At 39.0% G+C, this 19,383-nt stretch overlaps 1 protein-coding gene across 4 annotated transcripts in view; it reads left to right on the forward strand.

Moving 5' to 3' along the window:
* The first annotated feature begins 501 nt into the window (after window positions 1-501).
* Window positions 502-19,383, forward strand: part of LOC121643102 (glutamate receptor 3) — a 95,064-nt gene continuing 76,182 nt past the window's right edge. For all 4 annotated transcript variants that reach the window (XR_006011039.1, XM_041990319.1, XM_041990318.1 and 1 more), the window contains exons 1-2: window positions 502-728; window positions 1,207-1,365. Coding sequence is in view for 3 of the 4 variants with exons in the window: in XM_041990319.1 (XP_041846253.1) it covers window positions 650-728; window positions 1,207-1,365 (238 nt within the window). In the remaining variant the exon portion in view is untranslated. The remainder of the gene's footprint in view (window positions 729-1,206; window positions 1,366-19,383) is intronic.

The raw sequence follows: 19,383 nt of genomic DNA on the forward strand, positions 1-19,383 counted from the left end.
GCCATTTGGAATTATTTAATTTCAAATCATCAGATTTTAGTCATATAGCAATAATTCAGTTTCTTTTTATATTTTATTATTATTATTATTTAATGTATTTTAGTGGACGACTGAATCATATCTGCAAATCTTTATTTTCGCCTATTGTTGTGGAAACGTTACTCCTGTATTCTCGAAATGCAGCTGCTGCTGCCACAGCTGGAATCGGCCAAGCCAAGCATATCATTGGCCACCTGAGATTGCAGTGTTTTTATTGACTCGGTCAACGGTAGGCTAATATTGACAAGTCCCGCACTTATTCCAAAGTGTCGTAATCTAGCGGGTTCATGCTTTTTAATTTAACGTCAGTTCAAGTTTGACTAATGCTGGCCAGCCTCGACAGGTCCAATCGGAGTTCAGATCAGCTCTTTCTTCCCCCACCAGCCCACCCCTCCACTCCCTCTCCGTCTCTCTCCGCTCCTCTCTCTCCCTGCCTTAGTTGAAAAAAAAAAAGCTCTGCAGCTGGGCTGCACCTCAATGAATGAATTGGTGCACTGTGAGCGACCATCATCTATCCACTGGATTTCCATTTGCTCCCGGTTTTCACCCAGAACATATGAATTTGCTCAGACAGACCTTTTTGAGGAGTTGAACAGATAGGTCGGAGAAAATGGCACAGCGCATGGTTTTCTTTCTGCTGTGGTTCTTTGACCGGTCATTCGCAGGATTTCCCAATCAGATTAACATCGGTAAGTGCTGTAGCCTACTACGTTAAACGGCTTTAGATTGTACCTTGTTTGAGCTAATTATATAAATTTTTTATGCCGGTCACTGTGCGCGGAGCTCTGCGCAATGATGCCGACTAACTTGTTTTTCCAGAGGCTGCTACATGATTAAAGCCGCTGGTTTGATAACTAAATTATAGCTACGTCTATTGTTGACACTGTTATAACTGGTTAACAATTGCCTGAATATAGGAGGCAGCTTTTTTTATATATATATATATATATAAAGATAAAGGGAGACTGAGAACCCCCCTCAAAGCGAAGAGTTACAGACAGGCGCGCCGGTAAACGATGCCTTAGTTATTTTGTCAAATATCAATTAGCTTATTTGTCTATAACCCAAAACGCAGAATTCTCCGTTCAAATAATAACGGCAAAAACCGGCAGCAGCTTGAGTGCGACTCAGAGAGAGTTGTCTGATCTTGGTTTTCATCTCTTCAAGGGGGACTGTTCATGCGTTCCACGGTGCAGGAGCACAGCGCGTTCAGGTTCGCTGTCCAACTCTACAACACCAATCAAAACACCACTGAAAAGCCTTTTCATCTCAACTACAATGTCGACAACCTCGAGTCGTCCAACAGCTTCTCAGTCACCCATGCATGTAAGTGTGCTTACTTGTCAGTCATGTCCTGAGTCCCACTTCTTTTGTCCACCAAGAATGAGCAGAATTATTTATGTCAAACTCCTATGGAGCTTATAGAGGCAGCTCATTGCAGACAAGTTCATGTCACCTCGCTCTGATTCATAAAGTCTCAGTGGAAATAACAGAAACATGTACAAATATGTTTTTATTTTTCTCTAAAGAACACCTTTTTTCATGCAACCCCCCCCCCCCCCCACACACACACACACCTCATTGTTTAAAATGTAGTTTATATCATAATTGTGTCAGTGAGATCGTTACAGACACACAGTTGCCATTGTTAGGATTGTTACACTGTTATTACATTTATAGCATCTGTGCTTGTGGATTGCTGTTACAGTAACATGCAGTGAACGTGCCTCAATTAATAGGGTGTCAAGGACTTCCTGAAGGAAGAATTCATACTCTAGCAAAAAGTGGACTATACAGCAAATAACAAATTTGATTCTAAAGAATAGCTTGTATGGAGCAAAATAACAAAACAAACAAACAAAAAATAAATAAATAAATAAATAAAAACAATGATAATTTATTTGATATCCTCTCTTATTTTTTATTTTATTTTATTTTGTTTAATCTACCATGTTGCTTTGATCATCCGCAGTTGGTATAACTTTAGTATGGCAGATGTGGTGAATAACCACTTCATCTTTACCCCTTGTGGCTGTAGATTCCTATAACAGTGAACAAATTGACATTATCAGAATTAATTGAAACCAAAATGCCATTCTCCTACGCCAGTTCAGTTTGGCCAAATAGCCACCTTTGTAGGCACACAGCTCTGTCTGTCTGACTGGTGTGGTTTTGTCCCTCTAACCCCTATATGACATGGTCATAATGGCCCCCTGACTCCTGGTGTGCCAAAGCGTCTCCGCCTGCTCAGTCCTCTGACTCCCCCTCTGTTTGAGAGCATCTCCCCAGCATTGCAGAGTCAGCTCATTAGCACTCAGCCCTCATAGCACCTTACTGTGCTGTCATTGGGTGAAAGAGGAAAAAAATCCATAGCTCCCCAACCAACGCCAGCAAATGAGTTGGACTCAGACCTGCAGAGGAGGTGGGCCTGAGCAGTGAAGGAGATGAAGCAGAGCATCATATCACAGGCAGCAGAGCTGCAAGTGCCTTAACGAAGGCATCCAGAAGAAACAATAAGTAAATGAGAGTGACTACATATTAGATAATGCTGAGCAATTTCATGCATGTTGAATAGGAAGGGAAGCAAAAAGGCTTGATATAAAAATCTAATTAAATTCAGGGGCAGACTGAGCTTCAGCAAAAAGTAAGAGCGTCCTTTGGGAGCCGTGACCCCGTTTCATGCTCCATGTCTTTGCATCTCCATCATACTGTCGCAATACTGCGATATACTTCAGATTATAGAAGCATAAGCCTTTAATGGTGCAAAGAAACTCATGTAAGAGTATGAGCACAAAAAGTCATTTTATGTTTGCTGCTGCTTTGCTGCTGGCATGCAAAATGACAAACTGCAGTGCTGGGAAATTCTGCCCCAGTGGAATGTTACAGTACACAAAAAGGAGTTTTACACCAATCAGCCACAACATTCAAACCGCTGACAAGTGGTGAAGTCAGAAACATTGATCACCTAGTTGAAATACAGTGTTCCACTGAGAAACATTGGGCTCTCGCAATCAAATAAATATGAAACGTAATAGTTAAACATTGTTGCAAACCAAGCAAAGCGTGCCCCCAGATGGCGAAGGCACTCCTCATCAACACCACCGCCTATCAAAAACTGCTCAGTAGCAGCCAAAGAACACAACGAGTTAAAGACTTTGTTGGTTGCAGAGAATTATCTGTGTAGTTTTACTTAGAGGATCAAAGAAAGGAAAGCATTTTAAAAGAAACCCCAACAAGTAAGTGATTGGATTGACAATCTGTTCATCATTGCCTCTCAAAAGTATAGATCAGCCAGTATGATCAGCAGCTGAAGCCAAGTGGTAAATCAAACTCTTGCTATTGCCAGTTAGACAAACTGAGAAAAGCTTTCAGTCTTTGCATGTCTTTTAATAAGAAAGTATTCTTCAGATCTTGTTCAATTGCCAAAGAAACATCTTTATCTATTTATTGATTATCATCAAAACTTAACAGTAGCTGCTATTTTTTTATTAATTTGAAGCCTTGAGCACAAACATATACTGTCACTAGAAACCTGGTAAGATAGACCATCCTTTTATTGTGATTTTTATTTTATTATTCAATAGGAAAATACAACACTTATGCACACATAATTACATGTTTATCTGGCCTCTATATTCACAAGATCCCAGTCTAATAGAACATCCTAGGGTTGTACTGGAATGAGTCCAATCCATGGAGATCCAAGAGATGTGCTGCCAACATAGCAGTCACCAAACGAGAACCAAATGGGTTCTGCTTGGCCCTAACAGGTCAGAGCAGATCTGGCAGCACAAAGGTACCTGCACAATATTTGGCCAGAGACTTCCTCAGTGTATCTGTTAAATGTACAACACATAAAGTATTTTTCTAACTGTAAAATAACCAACAAACTTCAATAATACTGATCCAGTAATACTGTTAAATCAGACCAACATGTAGCTTTCTTTAGAATATAATTTATGTTCTGCTGTATTAGCTGACACTTTTGTCAGAGAGTGCCCTGAGACTCTTATCCAGCTGAGCTCGCAAACTGCAGACAGTTCATGCTGAGCTCACAACAGTCCACAAGCACCTCAAATTGTCTCTACCAATACAGAGCAAAGCAGAGATGACTGTTTTTAAATATCACTTATCTGCTGACTTCCAGGCCTTTGAGACTGTGCCTTTAGGCAGGGAAGGCCTCCTGTGTTCTGTTTTACATTTGACTGTGTGGCTGTTTGGTCTGTAAACTGTCACTATCATTTAATGGACATTCAAAGTAACAATGTCATCAATAGACCTCTATGAATGACTCAGGCATTTATCAGCAGTACCATATATTCCACTATGTGAGTGGTCAAGGTTTTACAAAAGTGGAATTTGTATGGGTTTGGCATGAAAATAAATCTGCTTTAAAACAAGATTTTTCATTTTGATCAAGATGATGTTGATCTAGATATTTATTTTCCCTTTTTTATGCCTCTTTTATTACTTTGGAATCTATTCTCTTCTTGCACATCTAATATAAATACCCTCTACTCTGACTCTTCATAAAGTTCAGTTACATTCTTTTGCTGTACATCTGCTAAAATGAGTCTGGCACAGCACGTAGAAGGCATAAATACATTCAAATTCAACCTAAGTTTACTTTGTTTTATAGAAACAAAACACAAAAATCCTTAGGTATTATAAAAGCAAAGTCTTATGTCGGTTTAATTTCTTTCAAGTTGGTTTAAAGCTGTGCGCTATTAATTGAATTACTGACTGTCAGAAAAACAATGCATGGCTTCAGTAATCCTCGAGGCTTTGGCTTTGTACCACAGCAGCATGGCATGTGCTTTGGTGACAAGACTGTTGTTGCTTTGAAGTAAGAGAAGTAATTGTGAAATGTGTAATTACCAGCTCAGGGTCCAAAAAAGCTCTGGAAGCTGAGGTTCAGGTAGGCTCACAGAGAACGTAGAAGTAGTTCAAAGCAAATGGTACCAGTTTGAGGAAAGCAGAGGAGACAGCCTTAATGTTGCTGATGGTCATGGCTAGCCAACTTAATGATGCTGCCATCCTTTCCTTTCCTGTTTACCCTTCTTCTTTACTTTCTCTACCCAAGGCAAAAAAAAGAAAGCCATCAAGACCCCTAACGCCACTCCTTGCTTTGCTATTTATGAGATTACTTGCCTTGATTCTTGTTAAAAGCAAATTTTGCACTGCTTGGCTTTTGAATCTGGTCTCACTAGTCCTCATTCCTCATTCTGTCATTAAGCTAATGGTCTGTGTCCTCTCTGCCTGCCTTTTTACATCTGCCTACTCTTCTTTTATTGAATCCTCCAGGTCTTTAAACCCTGGCAGAAGCACATGCTTCTTTGGCTTCTCTGTTCTCCCACTCTTTCCCACAGTTATTGGCTGTAGACAAAACTCCCTCACTCCACACGGTAAGAGTGTGAATAAGAACACAGAATGAAGCAGGACACCGTTACTGCATTCGTGTTTTATAATGATGAGAGAAAAGCAGAATGACTGTGGTAATGTACCAGCCGCCAACCAGCTGAGGTTGTAGTTCTGGTACATAAGCCGGAATAAAATCCACAATTTCATACTTACTTTATTTTTTTTCATAAATACAGTATCTAACAAAATATATGTTTATCAATGAGCTGTTTGCAGTGTGGGTAGATGGATTTTGTTACCTGTGGCCAGAGCCAGGCTACCTGTTTTGTTTTTTTCCATTAGCTAACTGGCTGCTGGCTCTACTGTAGCTCTGACACAGAAATGATATAAATCTTCTCTGCCATCATTCTGACAAACAACTTGTTTCATTCGGACTAGATGTTATTAAATCTGCTGCTGCTACTTTAGTCAATAGTAATTGTATTGATTATACACTATATTATAGAAATAATTGCTTTAGAAATAATTTTGCTTTAGTAAAGAGCACTGATGAGATACAAAATAATTAAAACAGATTTGTAGAAATGGCTGGATGGTCTCTTTTTTAAAATATTTGGATTGTCTGGTGACTTATCTCATCTTTGTAAAAGATGAAATGATGATCACACTGTAGTGAACATACTTTGATTTTGTCATGAACTCAGTTAAGAGCATAAATAGCAAGATTATGCTCATTAAAACAAATATTATTACATGAAAATAAAATTAATCCATAACAATTTACATCATTTATTAGTTTCAAAAATAGTTTTGAAAGGAAGACAAAATTTTAGACTTTTAGACAATATTTTTGCATTATATTTGAGTTCAGAACTTCTGCTCAAACAAGACTTTTAAATACCAAACCTAAAGACACAACACCTGTTACAACATGTGTGATATCAACTGTCTGCACGTTTGATTCTGTCAGCAATGAGAAGTGTCCTGCCAGGTTTTCTGTCAGGATAGTTCTTATTGCTGACAGAGCCTGAAAGCGCCTGTAAAATTTACTCTGCATTCTGACCTTCATCTTAACTAAAATGCCATATTAACAATCATTAGTTTGATGAGAGAAGTTGACTTTGGACAAATAAGTCCTTAGTCACAGCTGTGAACATAATCCAGCAAAAAACACTTTATCCTCCCTATTTATGAAGTGTCTGATTACTTTCCATCTAGAATTTTTATCATCAGGTGTCCAGAAACAAAGTTATTACGAGTGCTATTTAAAAAATTTAAATTTGGTCTCATCTCGACGAGAGAAGCTGATTTTGGATGGAAGCAGTGAAGCTCTTTGAACATGTGTATATGTGGAAAAAACAAAATAAATCAGATTAATGGATTTACATGCACAATGACATTGGAGTATTGGTGAGAAATCAATGTATTTATCCAATTTCTCATAATCTGATAATGGCAGCTATCTAATAAAAGAGATTTAGTTGCTTATATGACTACTTGAATCACCTCATAACTGCGTAAATCAGGTCATGATCAGATTTTTGGTATGCATGGTAATGGGCTCATTGTAAACTTTTTTCCCACCTTGAAATAATCTGTTCTTTGCTGTTTTGCTTGTTTCTTGGATTTGCACTCCACATCTTGAAGTCTTCCATAATGAGTTGTGTTTAGTCATATGGATTTAGTGATTCTTCAAAATATTCAAACTGATTGAGCAATTAAATAGCTCCTGGAAATTAAATTGGACATATTGCAGGATGATCTCTGATACTATATGACTAGTGATGCAATAGGTTCATTATGAGAAGCCCACTTAAGGGATATTATCAATCATTTACAGGTTAAAAAAAAGAAAAAAAAAAAAATAGGAGCATATTCTACTGTCTGAAGCACTAGTGTAGATACTGTCTCTACAGGCTGGTCTAGTCAAAGGACTGGTCAACTATGACAAAGTTCAAAGCAGCTGGTCATTCATTGTTTGAGGCATGCACAGCCATTAGGCCAGCATTGTCTACATGTCCTACATGGTAATCTGGGAAAGTCATGGAAGAAAAGTTATTCTCTCCAACACAGTCCTGACTTTTCAAACACAAGAAACATAATATGACCACTTAAACAGAATTCCTGCAGATGATTAGTTGATTAGGATCATTATTAAGATTCAAAAACACATTGCAGAAGCCCAAATTTTGTTTACACATGCAACCTAAACAATATCATCTTTACTGACCTTTACACCCACTCAGAGAGTGCTGGATCTGCACATGTTGCCCAGAAACACCTTTTTACACCAGCGGCCTACACTGGGACAGAGCACATGTGGCAAATGGCATATGCTGCAAATCCCAGATGAAGGGGTCTTTACCAAATCTTTGCATGCGTTGCTGAGTACAGCTTTTGGGGCTGTTGTTATTGTGGTCTTGCATGAGTAGATTGTAAACAAAGTGACAGGGAGACTTTTTTTTTTTTTTTTTTTTTTAACAGTGCTTGGCCTGCTAGCACTGACAGAGACAGACTATGGTTGGGAGAAGCTCCTCAGGTGATGGTTGTTGTGCCACAGTTCTTGTTCTTGCAAGGTGTAACTCAGCTTGAAAGGTGAGACGAAGGAAACATGTTTAGGGAAACTGGAAAAGAGTAAGTAACAGCTAGTGGATAAAGAATAACAGCTAGAGTTTATAATTCTTTTTTTAAAAGGTTGCTCAGGGTATGTGTGTTTATGAGCGCATGACTGCTTGTTTGAGAGTTAAAGACTTCTGCAGGCTATGGAGGTTGTACGGGGACATCACAGTCCAGCTGTGTTGGAGGCACAGATGGAGGTTTGTTTATGGATGCACAGGCATGTGCATTTGCACGCAAGTGTGTAGACATATGCACAGAGTGCACTTTTGTATGCAGTGGCATGCCTCCCTCTTAAAATTTCTTACTGAGTAAATCTATTTTCCATAATACACTTCATCATTCCTCCAAAGTAAAGGCCACAGTAAAAACATATAGCTAGCTCACCTCTTTGTTAAAAAGACATACTATAAAATGTGATTTGTAAATATACATATCAAAAAAAAAAAAAAAAAAAAAAAACTAAAGAATGCATTTAATAATAATAAGCACTATAAAACAGCAAAAGCGTGACACATGAGCCATAATACGATAATGTAAGAGAGAGATTTTGAGGACAGCAGGCTAGGTGGTCTGTTGAAGTGGCTCAATATGGGTCTCACTCAAATAAGTAGTACAGTAACAGGCAGTGCTGGGGTTACATGCTCTGGGAGCTGTAAAATCTCAGAGAGGCCAGCACAAAGTCAATACAAGGGGTGACTTATAAACACAGTTCAGATACAAAAGAACAAAGCACAGTGATTGTTTCATAGGATTTTTTTTCTTGAAGGAACTGAAATTAGCCAAAAATATTCATTTTTCTACTTGCAAATGTTTAAGCAAGTGCTACAGTAACTACACAACAGCAACACCTGGATCTATATCTTACTAAATTTTATTTCTAATGAAAAAAAAAACCCGATTTTGGTAAATTTCTTGGAAGAATCCATGAAATCTTGTTGGCGTTATTACAGTCATGGATGCAGTTTGTAGAGGACAGGAGGCTCAAGTTGTTCATGCAGCACATAACACATAAAAAGCTGGAAAAATTCCAAAGGCCAAACCTCTGAAGGGAACATTATTTTTGACCTAATTTACTGCCCATGAGATGCCCTCTGTTGTTAGTTAAGCACATTGCCAAAGCAGTAATGAGATTCAAAATAAAGAAAAAAATAACATGGTACACACTGCAAGGCAGATTCAACACAATGAATTTTTAATCAGAATATCAAAGAGCCTCTTAAACCCAACCTAAGGAGAAGTGCTGCTGTCAGAGAGTTATTTGTCTTGGAATCGGTAAAGCTGGCAGATGTTGTTTGGTAAAACAACAGATTTCCTCCTTTGCTACTGTGGTGCCTTCAAATCTCTATAACATCTTTAGCAAACACTGGGCATTTGGCCATTTTCAGCAGTCATGAAGTGAGACAAATATGTAGTATAGGGAAAAAAAATTTGATTTCAGAGATCAGTGAACATTTTCAATTTTAAAGATTTCGTCAGCCCTGGTTTTTATCAATTTTTTATGGTGTGTTCAGGCCTTCTGTAGGGTTGGGGTGGTCTTTGAATTTCTTATTGATTTCCTTTATCTATCTGCTCAGTTTTATAGGGCAGATAGAAATTGCAAGGCAGACGTGGAATTAAAAGGAATGGTTATGGATGGAAAGTCCTGGCAACCTGAGGATACCATCATAATTCTACAGCCTGTCACCAAAAAAATAGCCAAAAAGGAAATATTGTGTCTAATATTGTATAAGCATAAGAGCAGAGCAGATTATATACAGTGTATATACAGTATACTAATTCTGGGAAAACAAATGCTTTACATACCTCAGGAAATACCACAAGCAAAGCTATGACACAAATAGACCTCTACTTCTATAAAAAGCTATTTTTGTTACAGCTTAAGCCCTAATGCTACTCCTAACCAACCTAACAAGAATAGGTTCAAGTATAATATGTGGAACAGTGATGCATATGTGAGCTTTATGGCAAGCCATGAATGCAAGGCGTAGATCAAACTCCCATTTTCGTCAGCAGACTTGATGCAACATGACAGCTCATCTCTGCTCCACACATCTGTTCACCCCTGTTCAAATAATGAGATGGGGTCTGAACTATAAGTCAACAATGACAGGCTAAGTCTGTGTTCCCTTATTGAAGATGATATCAACACAGCCTTGTGATGAACAAAAGGAGCTGGCTGACCATATGAAAAACCAGCGATAAACCACACAGCAAGACGCACACAAAATTTTAGCGGTGCATTAAACTCATCCGCCGCTGTTCTCTGTGCAAAGCAAAACTGCTTCTGATAAGACACAAGCGCTACTTGTTGTGCATTTGAAGTTAAGTGAACGAAGGGCAAGCTATGATTTTAAACTATTCATCTCAAGCCAGCAGTCCGGCTCTGTGTGATGGCTGCTTTCCATTTTGTTTTCTCAGTGAGCAAAACCTCTCAAGGCGAGTGGGTTATGTTGTTTGTGCTAGAGATTATTTTTCATTTCAAAATGCCATTTACCCTCACGCACCGCTTCTGAAATGGCAGGGTGGGGGTGTGTAGAAGAAGAGGGAAAGAGGAGCATTTTCAAAACTTGCCTCTTGTAAACATCTCTGATGCTGCAGTCAGCATTTTCAACTTTTCCTCACGCTGCCTGTCTTTCTCGTTTCTATTGCCCACGCCCACTTTATATATATTTAATCTCTCCCCACAAAGCTCATCACAGCTATGTTCTCACAGTCAATGCAGTCACATTCAGCTTGCTATTGGCCATTCACAAGACTCCACTACAATACCCGTAATCACTGAATCAGTAATCCCCTACTTGAGCTGGAATAGCACATCCGCATCGTGCCTGCATTGCTCGGCCTTTCTGGTTCCTAAAGAAAAAAGGGAAACTCTGTAGCCTTCTTCACTAGGAGCTGCTGACTACATTGTCCAAACCAAGGTCAGACAGCATTTTATTTATTTATTTATTTTTATCTCTGAAGAACCCAAAGATTCCAAAGAAAAGCAGCCTAATCTTGTTGGACCAGTTGGACTATACATTATCAGCTGTATATTTATATCATTTTCTGCTTTATACTTGCATATCTTTTCTGTGCAAAAAATGGTCAAAAATAAAGGGGACAACATGGTTGTGTTGTGATAAATGCAAAACACCAACAGGGAGTGTCACAGTGTAGAGTCCCAACTTTTAAATATTGGATCACAGAGCAATGGGGCTTCCAGCTTGCAGCCTTCCGTCTGCCGCCTGAGCAGATTGATCTGCACGTTTCTAGGCTGTTTCAAATGAGGCAGGCGCGAGCAGAGCTCTGCCAAAGCAGCATGTCTGTGCAGAAACAAGGGCTCCATCATAAGTGATTGCTTGTGACAGTTCACAGTCGCTGGGCCACTGAAGCATCATAACCTTGTGAAACTAGTGGATGGGCACTCTAGCATACAGGCAAAATGAGACAAGGAGGAAAAACTATATATATTAGCATATTCCTTGCAGTGATGCAAAGATGCAAATAAGACATGCTGTGCCATGAATAGCCTTCATGGTTAATATTAAACATTTATTATATAACAGAAGACATAATGCAGACCAACACTCCTGTGGATGGGGTGAATTTATACAATTACTGCAACTGTGACTGCAGCTGCAGAGCAAGACCTCCTCAGCAGTGTCATGGAGGGATCTGTTGATGTGATGGGGTAAACTGTTAATGGCAGGGAAGCAGAAATATCTTCTGGCAAGGCTGATGAACATAATCCAATCCTCCTAAATCATTTTAGTTGGCTTTGTCAGCACAATAAGTTTATTTCAGGTTGTTCACACGGAATGCATGAATTTGATCAGTTCTGCGTGAATGCTGTAAAGAGTAGGATGAAAACCAAACAGCCATGAGTAATATGCTTTGATGCTGTTGTAGGGGACTATAATGCTCCATTGGTGCTTTGACTTGCCTGCTGCTTGGTTGTCAAGAAGAATGTCACCATCTTTGTCCCTCAGTTTAGTGAAGTTATATTGATATGATGTCTATGTGTGGTCTTGCTTCACATGTTTCTTACCTTTGCTGTCCTGTCCTTTGAGCTCACTATCCTCATGAGTGAAAATTAAGCAAACATGATGTGCTCTTTCAACCATGACCCTCCTCTGTTTCTCCCTCCAATGGTTAATTCGGAGAGAGTGCTGTTGTGTGGCTCTTGCCATTTCACACATGGCTACGTAAAACCTGTGGGCGTTTGCTCTCAGGCCGCTGCTCTTGTTTGTGTGTCCATGCATGACTGTGGCGTTGAAATATTGAAGTGGTCCATCATTCTGTGATCAACCATCGGGTAGCCGTCTGCTCTGTCCCTGTCTCTTAATTTTATTTTTCCGCCCTCCTTTATATCAGTATTGTAGCTTCATTTTCTGCAGCGTGGTGTGCAGATCAGGAAAGCGAACCTCATCTGGACCCATGACAGAGCTAATCCATTGCAGCTGCAGAATGAAAAGGCCGTTTGGAGAGAATCCATTCCAAAGGCCTCAATGGAAAACCTCTCTCTGACGCTGGTGCCCTTTGCAGCCCTGACGGTGCTAGAATATGATGAAAAAGGACACAAAAGAGTTCAGTGGCTTAGCTGTGTTTATAAAAGAAGGGAGTAAAGAAGGGAGTAGTGAGGGAAAGCGGCACAGCAGTAAGATGAAGAGATGAAGTAGCCCCTGGTTGTGTATGCACATATGAACAGAACTGCAGGCATGTAGGTATTCTATGCTAAAGTTCAGTGTAAAGAAAATGCTGTCATTCATGTTGTGATGATTTATATTGCCTAGGATGAGCTACATGCCTTCTGTAGCAGACCCACAATGGCAGTGACATAAAAAGTGTCCAAAAGAAGGACCTTTAAAATGATTTAACACAAATATTCTGGTGAAAATGAACAGTAAGAGTAAATAACACAACTTTTCTGAAACATGCTAAGCGCATAGTCAGGTTTGACCCCACTCACTTTATATTCTATTGCCTTCTTCTCATGGTTTTGTGCAAAGTGTTTTCCTGCCCATTGTAGTGTTTCTCCTGCAGCTGCTGCCGCTACTGTACATGAACCATCCCTAAGCTGTAAGGGGATAGACTTTGGATCTTTTATGTGTAAAGAAGCTTAAGTTTTCAAACTGCTCTCAAGTGGCCAAAGTTTATGAAAAGTCAGTGAACATTTCACTCCCAATTTCAGGGGTTCTTCCCTGAGTAAAGCTTATTTTTTTTAGTCTGGCACCATTTATCTGAATGAAATATTTAGGAGTAATGAAGACTTGTTACACAGGGTAATTTTTACAGATCTCTAGCAGATACAGTTTTTTTTGCTGATTACTACCAAAAGTCAATTGATTTTTGTATACCCCCCCCCCCCCCCCCCCCCCCCAAAAAAAAAAAAAAAAACTAACGTATAATACAACTGCCCAAAAAACACTTTTTAAGAGCATACGATAAAGTTTCAGTTTTGCCATTTTAGGTCATAAGTTATGTTGGTACATCAACAGATCTCAGCAATCTGTGAGTGCACAGCTGTATGACTAAAAATAGATCCAATGGGCCAGCAAACCAAGGCAGTCAGTTGTACCGACTGACAAAAAGCCTGGGGTTAGACAAGTACACTTGAAAGATAAAGCAAAGTCGAATGTTAAAATTTCACAACAGTCAATTTTAAATAAGCTTCTGAACTCTGAAGTCTGTTTTTTGGATCATATTTGATTTTTTTATATATATATATATTTTATGCACCACTTTGGACTAATTCTTATAAAAATAACCATGATCTCAGCAAATATTTTAAACCAATAACCAGAGGCAAAAAGATCAAATAAGATAAACTGCATTTTCTATTTGAATATTTTTAGAAATTTAAAAATATCTTTAATAGAATGCATTCAGACTGAAAATGAATTGTACATGTGAGAGGCTGCCACTGGCTAATCCTGTCTTGACTGTCAGTCAGATGTTAATGATGTCTATGTAGACTATAGACACATACATGTAAAAAGTTAAAAATGTTCATGTTTTACTTTAAAACACTGATTAAAAACCAAACCAACACATTACATAGTATACATGTAAGATAAAAAAAAAAAAGATAAATGACTAACTGCCATGAACGAATGTCTTACCTCAGCACAATAAGTAATTATGTTGAAAAATCAAAGTTTCAATATTGACCAAAATAAGTGGGATTATGATTTTGAGTAGTGAATTCATGAAATTTAGATTTGTCAGCATACTTGTTGGAGATTAAAAAAAAAAAAAAAAAAAACTTCAGTTCAACTCAATTCTTAAATTGTGTTAACATGTCAATGTGCTGTTAAGAGATGCTTAAAGACTTCATGAAATGTTCATGCAAATAACAGCAGTTTTCATCTGTAGCATTTCCATCTTGCAGCCTACCAGCAGTTTCACTACATGGATTCAAGAGTTTCATATGTAACAAACCTCAGAAACCAATCCTGTCCATTTTCTTGGTGGAACTTGACAGAGCTAGTAATCAGCAAAAAAGCTTAACTCACATAGTAGCACAGTGTTTGTAAAATCTGATTAATACAAGAAAATAATAATACATTATTGCATTACTACACTGTGTGGAATTCGCCCTTCTTGTGTTTAATCTGAAATAGTTGAACAGTAAAGGTTGGATTCTACCAAAGTTAATGCTGTTTGACATAAAACAGTTTGCGGTATTGGAGATGAGTCAAGTGGGAGTAGCTGCATATTTTAAACATAGCAAATGAGAAGTGGTTACATCTCATGCCAATGAAGAATTATTTAGATTGAAGTAAGATTATTTTTTGGTAGTTTGATTGATGCCAGTCTGGGGAATAACCATATGGGAACATAATTATTGCTAAAGACTAACTAAAAAAAGGACTAAAGCAGCAACTTTGGCACTTCTCACATTCAAGTTTTTTTTATATCTGGTAAATTCCTGCATTGCATTCAGGTTTTCAATGACCTTTATTACAGATATTCACAATGAAATGCTGCAACAAAATTTCTATTCTGTAGTAATTTCCTATATATGACATAAAAAAGTAAATTGAAGTGAAGCAAGACACTGTTACAGTCATGGACAAAATTGTTGGTACCCTTCGGTTAATGAAAGAAAATATCACAATGGTCACAGAAATAACTTGAATCTCACAAAAGTAATAATAAATAAAAATTCTATGAAATTTAACCAATGAAAGTCAGACATTGCTTTTCAACCATGTTTCAACAGAATTATTTAAAAAAATAAACTCATGAAACAGGCCTGGACAAAAATGATGGTACCCTTAACTTAATATTTTGTTGCACAACCTTTTGAGGCAATCACTGCAATCAAACAATTCCTGTAACTGTCAGTGAGACTTCTGCACCTCTCAGCAGGTATTTTGGTCCACTCCTCATAAGCAAACTGCTCCAGTTGTCTCAGGTTTGAAGGAAGCCTTTTCCAGACGGCATGTTTCAGCTCCTCCCAAAGATGCTCAATACGATTTAGGTCAGGGCTCATAGAAGGCCACTTTAGAATAGTCCAATGTTTCATTCTTAGCCATTCTTGGGTGATTTTAGCTGTGTTTTGGGTCATTGTCCTGTTGCAAGACCCATAACCTGCGACTGAGACCAAGCTTTCTGACACTGGCCAGCACATTTCTCTCTAGAATCTCTTGATAGTCTTGAGATTTCATTGTACCGGCACAGATTCAAGACACCCTGTACCAGATGCAGCAAAGCAGCCCCAGAACATAACAGAGCCTCCTCCATGTTTCAAAGTAGGGACAGTGTTCTTTTCTTCATATGCTTCATTTTTCCATCTGTAAACATAGAGCTGATGAGCCTTGGCAAAAAGTTCCATTTTTGTCTCATCTGTCCATAGGACGTTCTCCCAGAAGCTTTGTGGCTTGTCAACATGTAGTTTGGCTTTTTTATGATTTGTTTTCAACAATGGTGTCCTCCTTGGTCGTCTCCCATTAAGTCCACTTTGGCTCAAACGACGACGGATGGTGCGATCTGACACTGATGTTCCTTGAGCTTGAAGTTGACCTTTATTCTCTTTAAAAGTTTTTCTGGGCTCTTTTGTTACCGTTCGTATTATCCGTCTGTTTGATTTGTCATCAGTTTTCCTCCTGCGGCCACGTCCAGGGAGGTTGGCTACAGTCCCATGGATCTTAAATTTCTGAATAATATGTGCAACTGTAGTCACAGGAACATCAAGCTGCTTGGAGATGGTCTTATAGCCTTTACCTTTAACATGCTTGTCTATAATTTTCTTTCTAATCTCCTGAGACAACTCTTTCCTTTGCTTCCTCTGGTCCATATTGAGTGTGGTACACACCATGTCACCAAACAGCACAGTGACTACCTGTAGCTTATATATAGGCCCATTGACTGGTTACAAGATCGTAGACACCTGTAATGCTAATTAGTGGACACACCTTGGATTAACACGTCCCTTTGGTCACATTATTTTCAGTCTTTTGTAGGGGTACCATCATTTTTGTCCAGGCCTGTTTCATGAGTTTATTTTTTTAAATAATTCTGTTGAAACATGGTTGAAAAGCAATGTCTGACTTTCATTGGTTAAATTTCATAGAATTTTTATTTATTATTACTTTTGTGAGATTCAAGTTATTTCTGTGACCATTGTGATATTTTCTTTCATTAACCGAAGGGTACCAACAATTTTGTCCATGACTGTAGATTGTTTTTTATCTAGATTTTATGCATAAAAACTTTGTGTCATATTCGCTCCATATAAATTAAGTTGCTCTTTGGTGCAGTTGCATGCTGAAAATTTTGTTTTTTTAGGGGGAAATTTGCTTTGGAAAAGCATAAATAAGTATATATGTGGCACATTGCAGTGGTCTGCTTGGTCAGGGCTTGGATTAAATCTCAGTCCCTTGTTTAGCTCCCCCTGTTTTCCATATACAGTATGTCTCTCTGCTACCCTCTGCAGCATTATCATTCAGGACAGTACACCATTTCAGCAAGGGCACTAATGAGATGAAAACTGGCACTGGACTCTACATGCCTAACCGCGTCTGCTTTGAGGCTAAGAAAGAAAGGGACCACTCAAATTGATGTATTTAAGGTTAAAAAACTGATGCCATCTACTGTCCTGGTTTACTTATTTTATTATTTCTCACAAACTGACAAAGAGCTGGTACAGACTGGTCCTAGAGAGTTTCTGTCTTTAAATTCAGCCCTGTATCGAAGCTTCACCATGAAAATCCTTCAGCTGTAATGCTTGGATTGTATCACCACCACAGGATATGAAGGATATGTGCAATTTGATCAGGCAAGGGCTCAGTTTACAGGGGCAGGAAGAATAACTCCTAAGATTGGTAGATAGTCATTCTGTGTCCATGTGCAGCACACTCTTGGCCTTGCCTGCAGATCTAAGCCATGCATTTATAGCTGCTGCAGCTCAGTTGGCAGACAATTTTCTTCTCTAAGCCCACAGTTTGATCACCGGCCCTTCCACATGCACGATGCTCATCCTCAAGTTGTTCTAAATGACAGGCCAGCACCTTGTATTTGTCCGTGTGAACAAAGAAAGACACCATAAAGCACTTTATAGAACCTGACTAAGAATAAAATGAACAGTGCATGTGCATTTAGCTTTTGCATTAGATATAAGGGTTGGAATTAGTGGAAACAACTGGCCATGAAGCATTAGACTTAAATGGAGTGCACTTGAAATGCAAAATGCAAATTTCAAGACATCTTTGCTGCAGCTGACTACGAATAGAACTGATGTGTACAGGGGGGCAGTGGAAAATCTAGTATTCCAGGGCTTGCAGACATCCACAAAGTTTACTCTCCATGCTTGTTTTTATTTCTTTTTTTCAGTCATTCAAATAAGAGTAAATAAGAGCAGGTAAGGGGAAGGTTTTCAGCTTCCAGGTTCTTCTTGCTGTGTATGTAGAATTGGATTCAAAACAAGTCAGCTGGGTGCAGCACACTATCCATGAAATATCACCATGAATTTTTGCTCCGGCGAGAACAGCACTCTTGTAGTCAAGTCAAATAATTTAGTCATCTTCTTAAACTATTCCTTTAATCTCTTTGATGGGGCTGAGATTTTTTCTTTGCATCTTCTTTCTTCAAGGCAGCCCTGAGGTGAACTGTCTCCTGTGATTCAGCAGAGCTAATCTGCCCTGCTTGTTGTGATGGCAGAGGCCAAGACCACTTCTGACAGCAACACTTTGAATGTTTGCTTTTATGATGTGACATGCTGAACTCTGTCTTTCTTGTTGCTTTTCCTCACTGTCCTTGGAACCCTGCTTCCCCCATCATCCACACACCCATTTCACAGTTGGTGATAAGACTGATTTTTTAGGACACACTGGGACACCTTAAGTGTCCGTCCTTGCTCAGTTTTGCTGCAATCCACACCCCTCTTCATCCACAAAAACCCCATGCTCTTCTACACTTCATGCACCATTCTCTTCTCTTCTTCCACATTCATCTGCAAAGACGAGCACACTTTATGCCCGCAGTGGTGATTGGGAGGATTAGTGGTGTGTGAGCGACTTTGTCACCAGCTTTCTGGGAAATCCAATTACAGAATATCATAAGCCTTACATGTTTCATACTCTGCTGAATCCTCCTTAAAAATGTACACTGCCATACTCAAAAGGTCAGCGTTTAGCAGCTGTCCTCACTGTATACTGTACTGACAAGGTGAGAAGAGCAGTCATCTTTGAAAGGATAAGACAAGTCCTGTAGCACTCCTTTTGCCTCTGCATTGCAGCAAATGGTGGACTGCACGAGCCTATCGGAGAAGTTATTTACTCCTTGCAATGTGCTGGGATCTCAGTGTATGTCAGCTGAGGTGAAGTTAGGGCCAAAGGGGTTAGCTCTGTTATCTGTTCAAATAGATAGTCCTTAATTGCATGTGTCAATGAGATGACTTGCTGCGGATTGGAGTGTGCAAAGTGATGTTTCTGCATGTATTAAACTGATTATACTCAGAGTTATTCAGCAAGTCACCCAATCTGACATCTGCATCACAACACTTATCTGAACATTTGGAGTGTTGGATCAAACATTTGAACAGCATCCTTGTTCAAACCTCCTGCTCTTTTGCTCTTTGCATAATGAGAAAGCAGTAAAGGTAATGTAGACATCCCCACATGTGAAGGTCCTTTTTCTGAAGTGTAGGTATTTTTGACTGGTAGTGCTGTCAGTCCAGTGTGTTGCTGTGTGTTGAAACAAAAGCATGATGGTAAGACCTTGAAGGTGAAAATATCTGTCAGAAGGAGATGGAGATGAGTCATTGAATCCCTTGAGGATTGCTCACTAGCCACAAGTACATGACTATATCATCAAGATGGCAGGTGGAGAGGATAGGCAGCTCATGGCTGAAGGGCTGTAGAGAAAAACAAGAGAGGA

The sequence above is a fragment of the Melanotaenia boesemani genome, chromosome 7 (assembly GCF_017639745.1).
Source record: "Melanotaenia boesemani isolate fMelBoe1 chromosome 7, fMelBoe1.pri, whole genome shotgun sequence".
NCBI lineage: Eukaryota > Metazoa > Chordata > Actinopteri > Atheriniformes > Melanotaeniidae > Melanotaenia > Melanotaenia boesemani.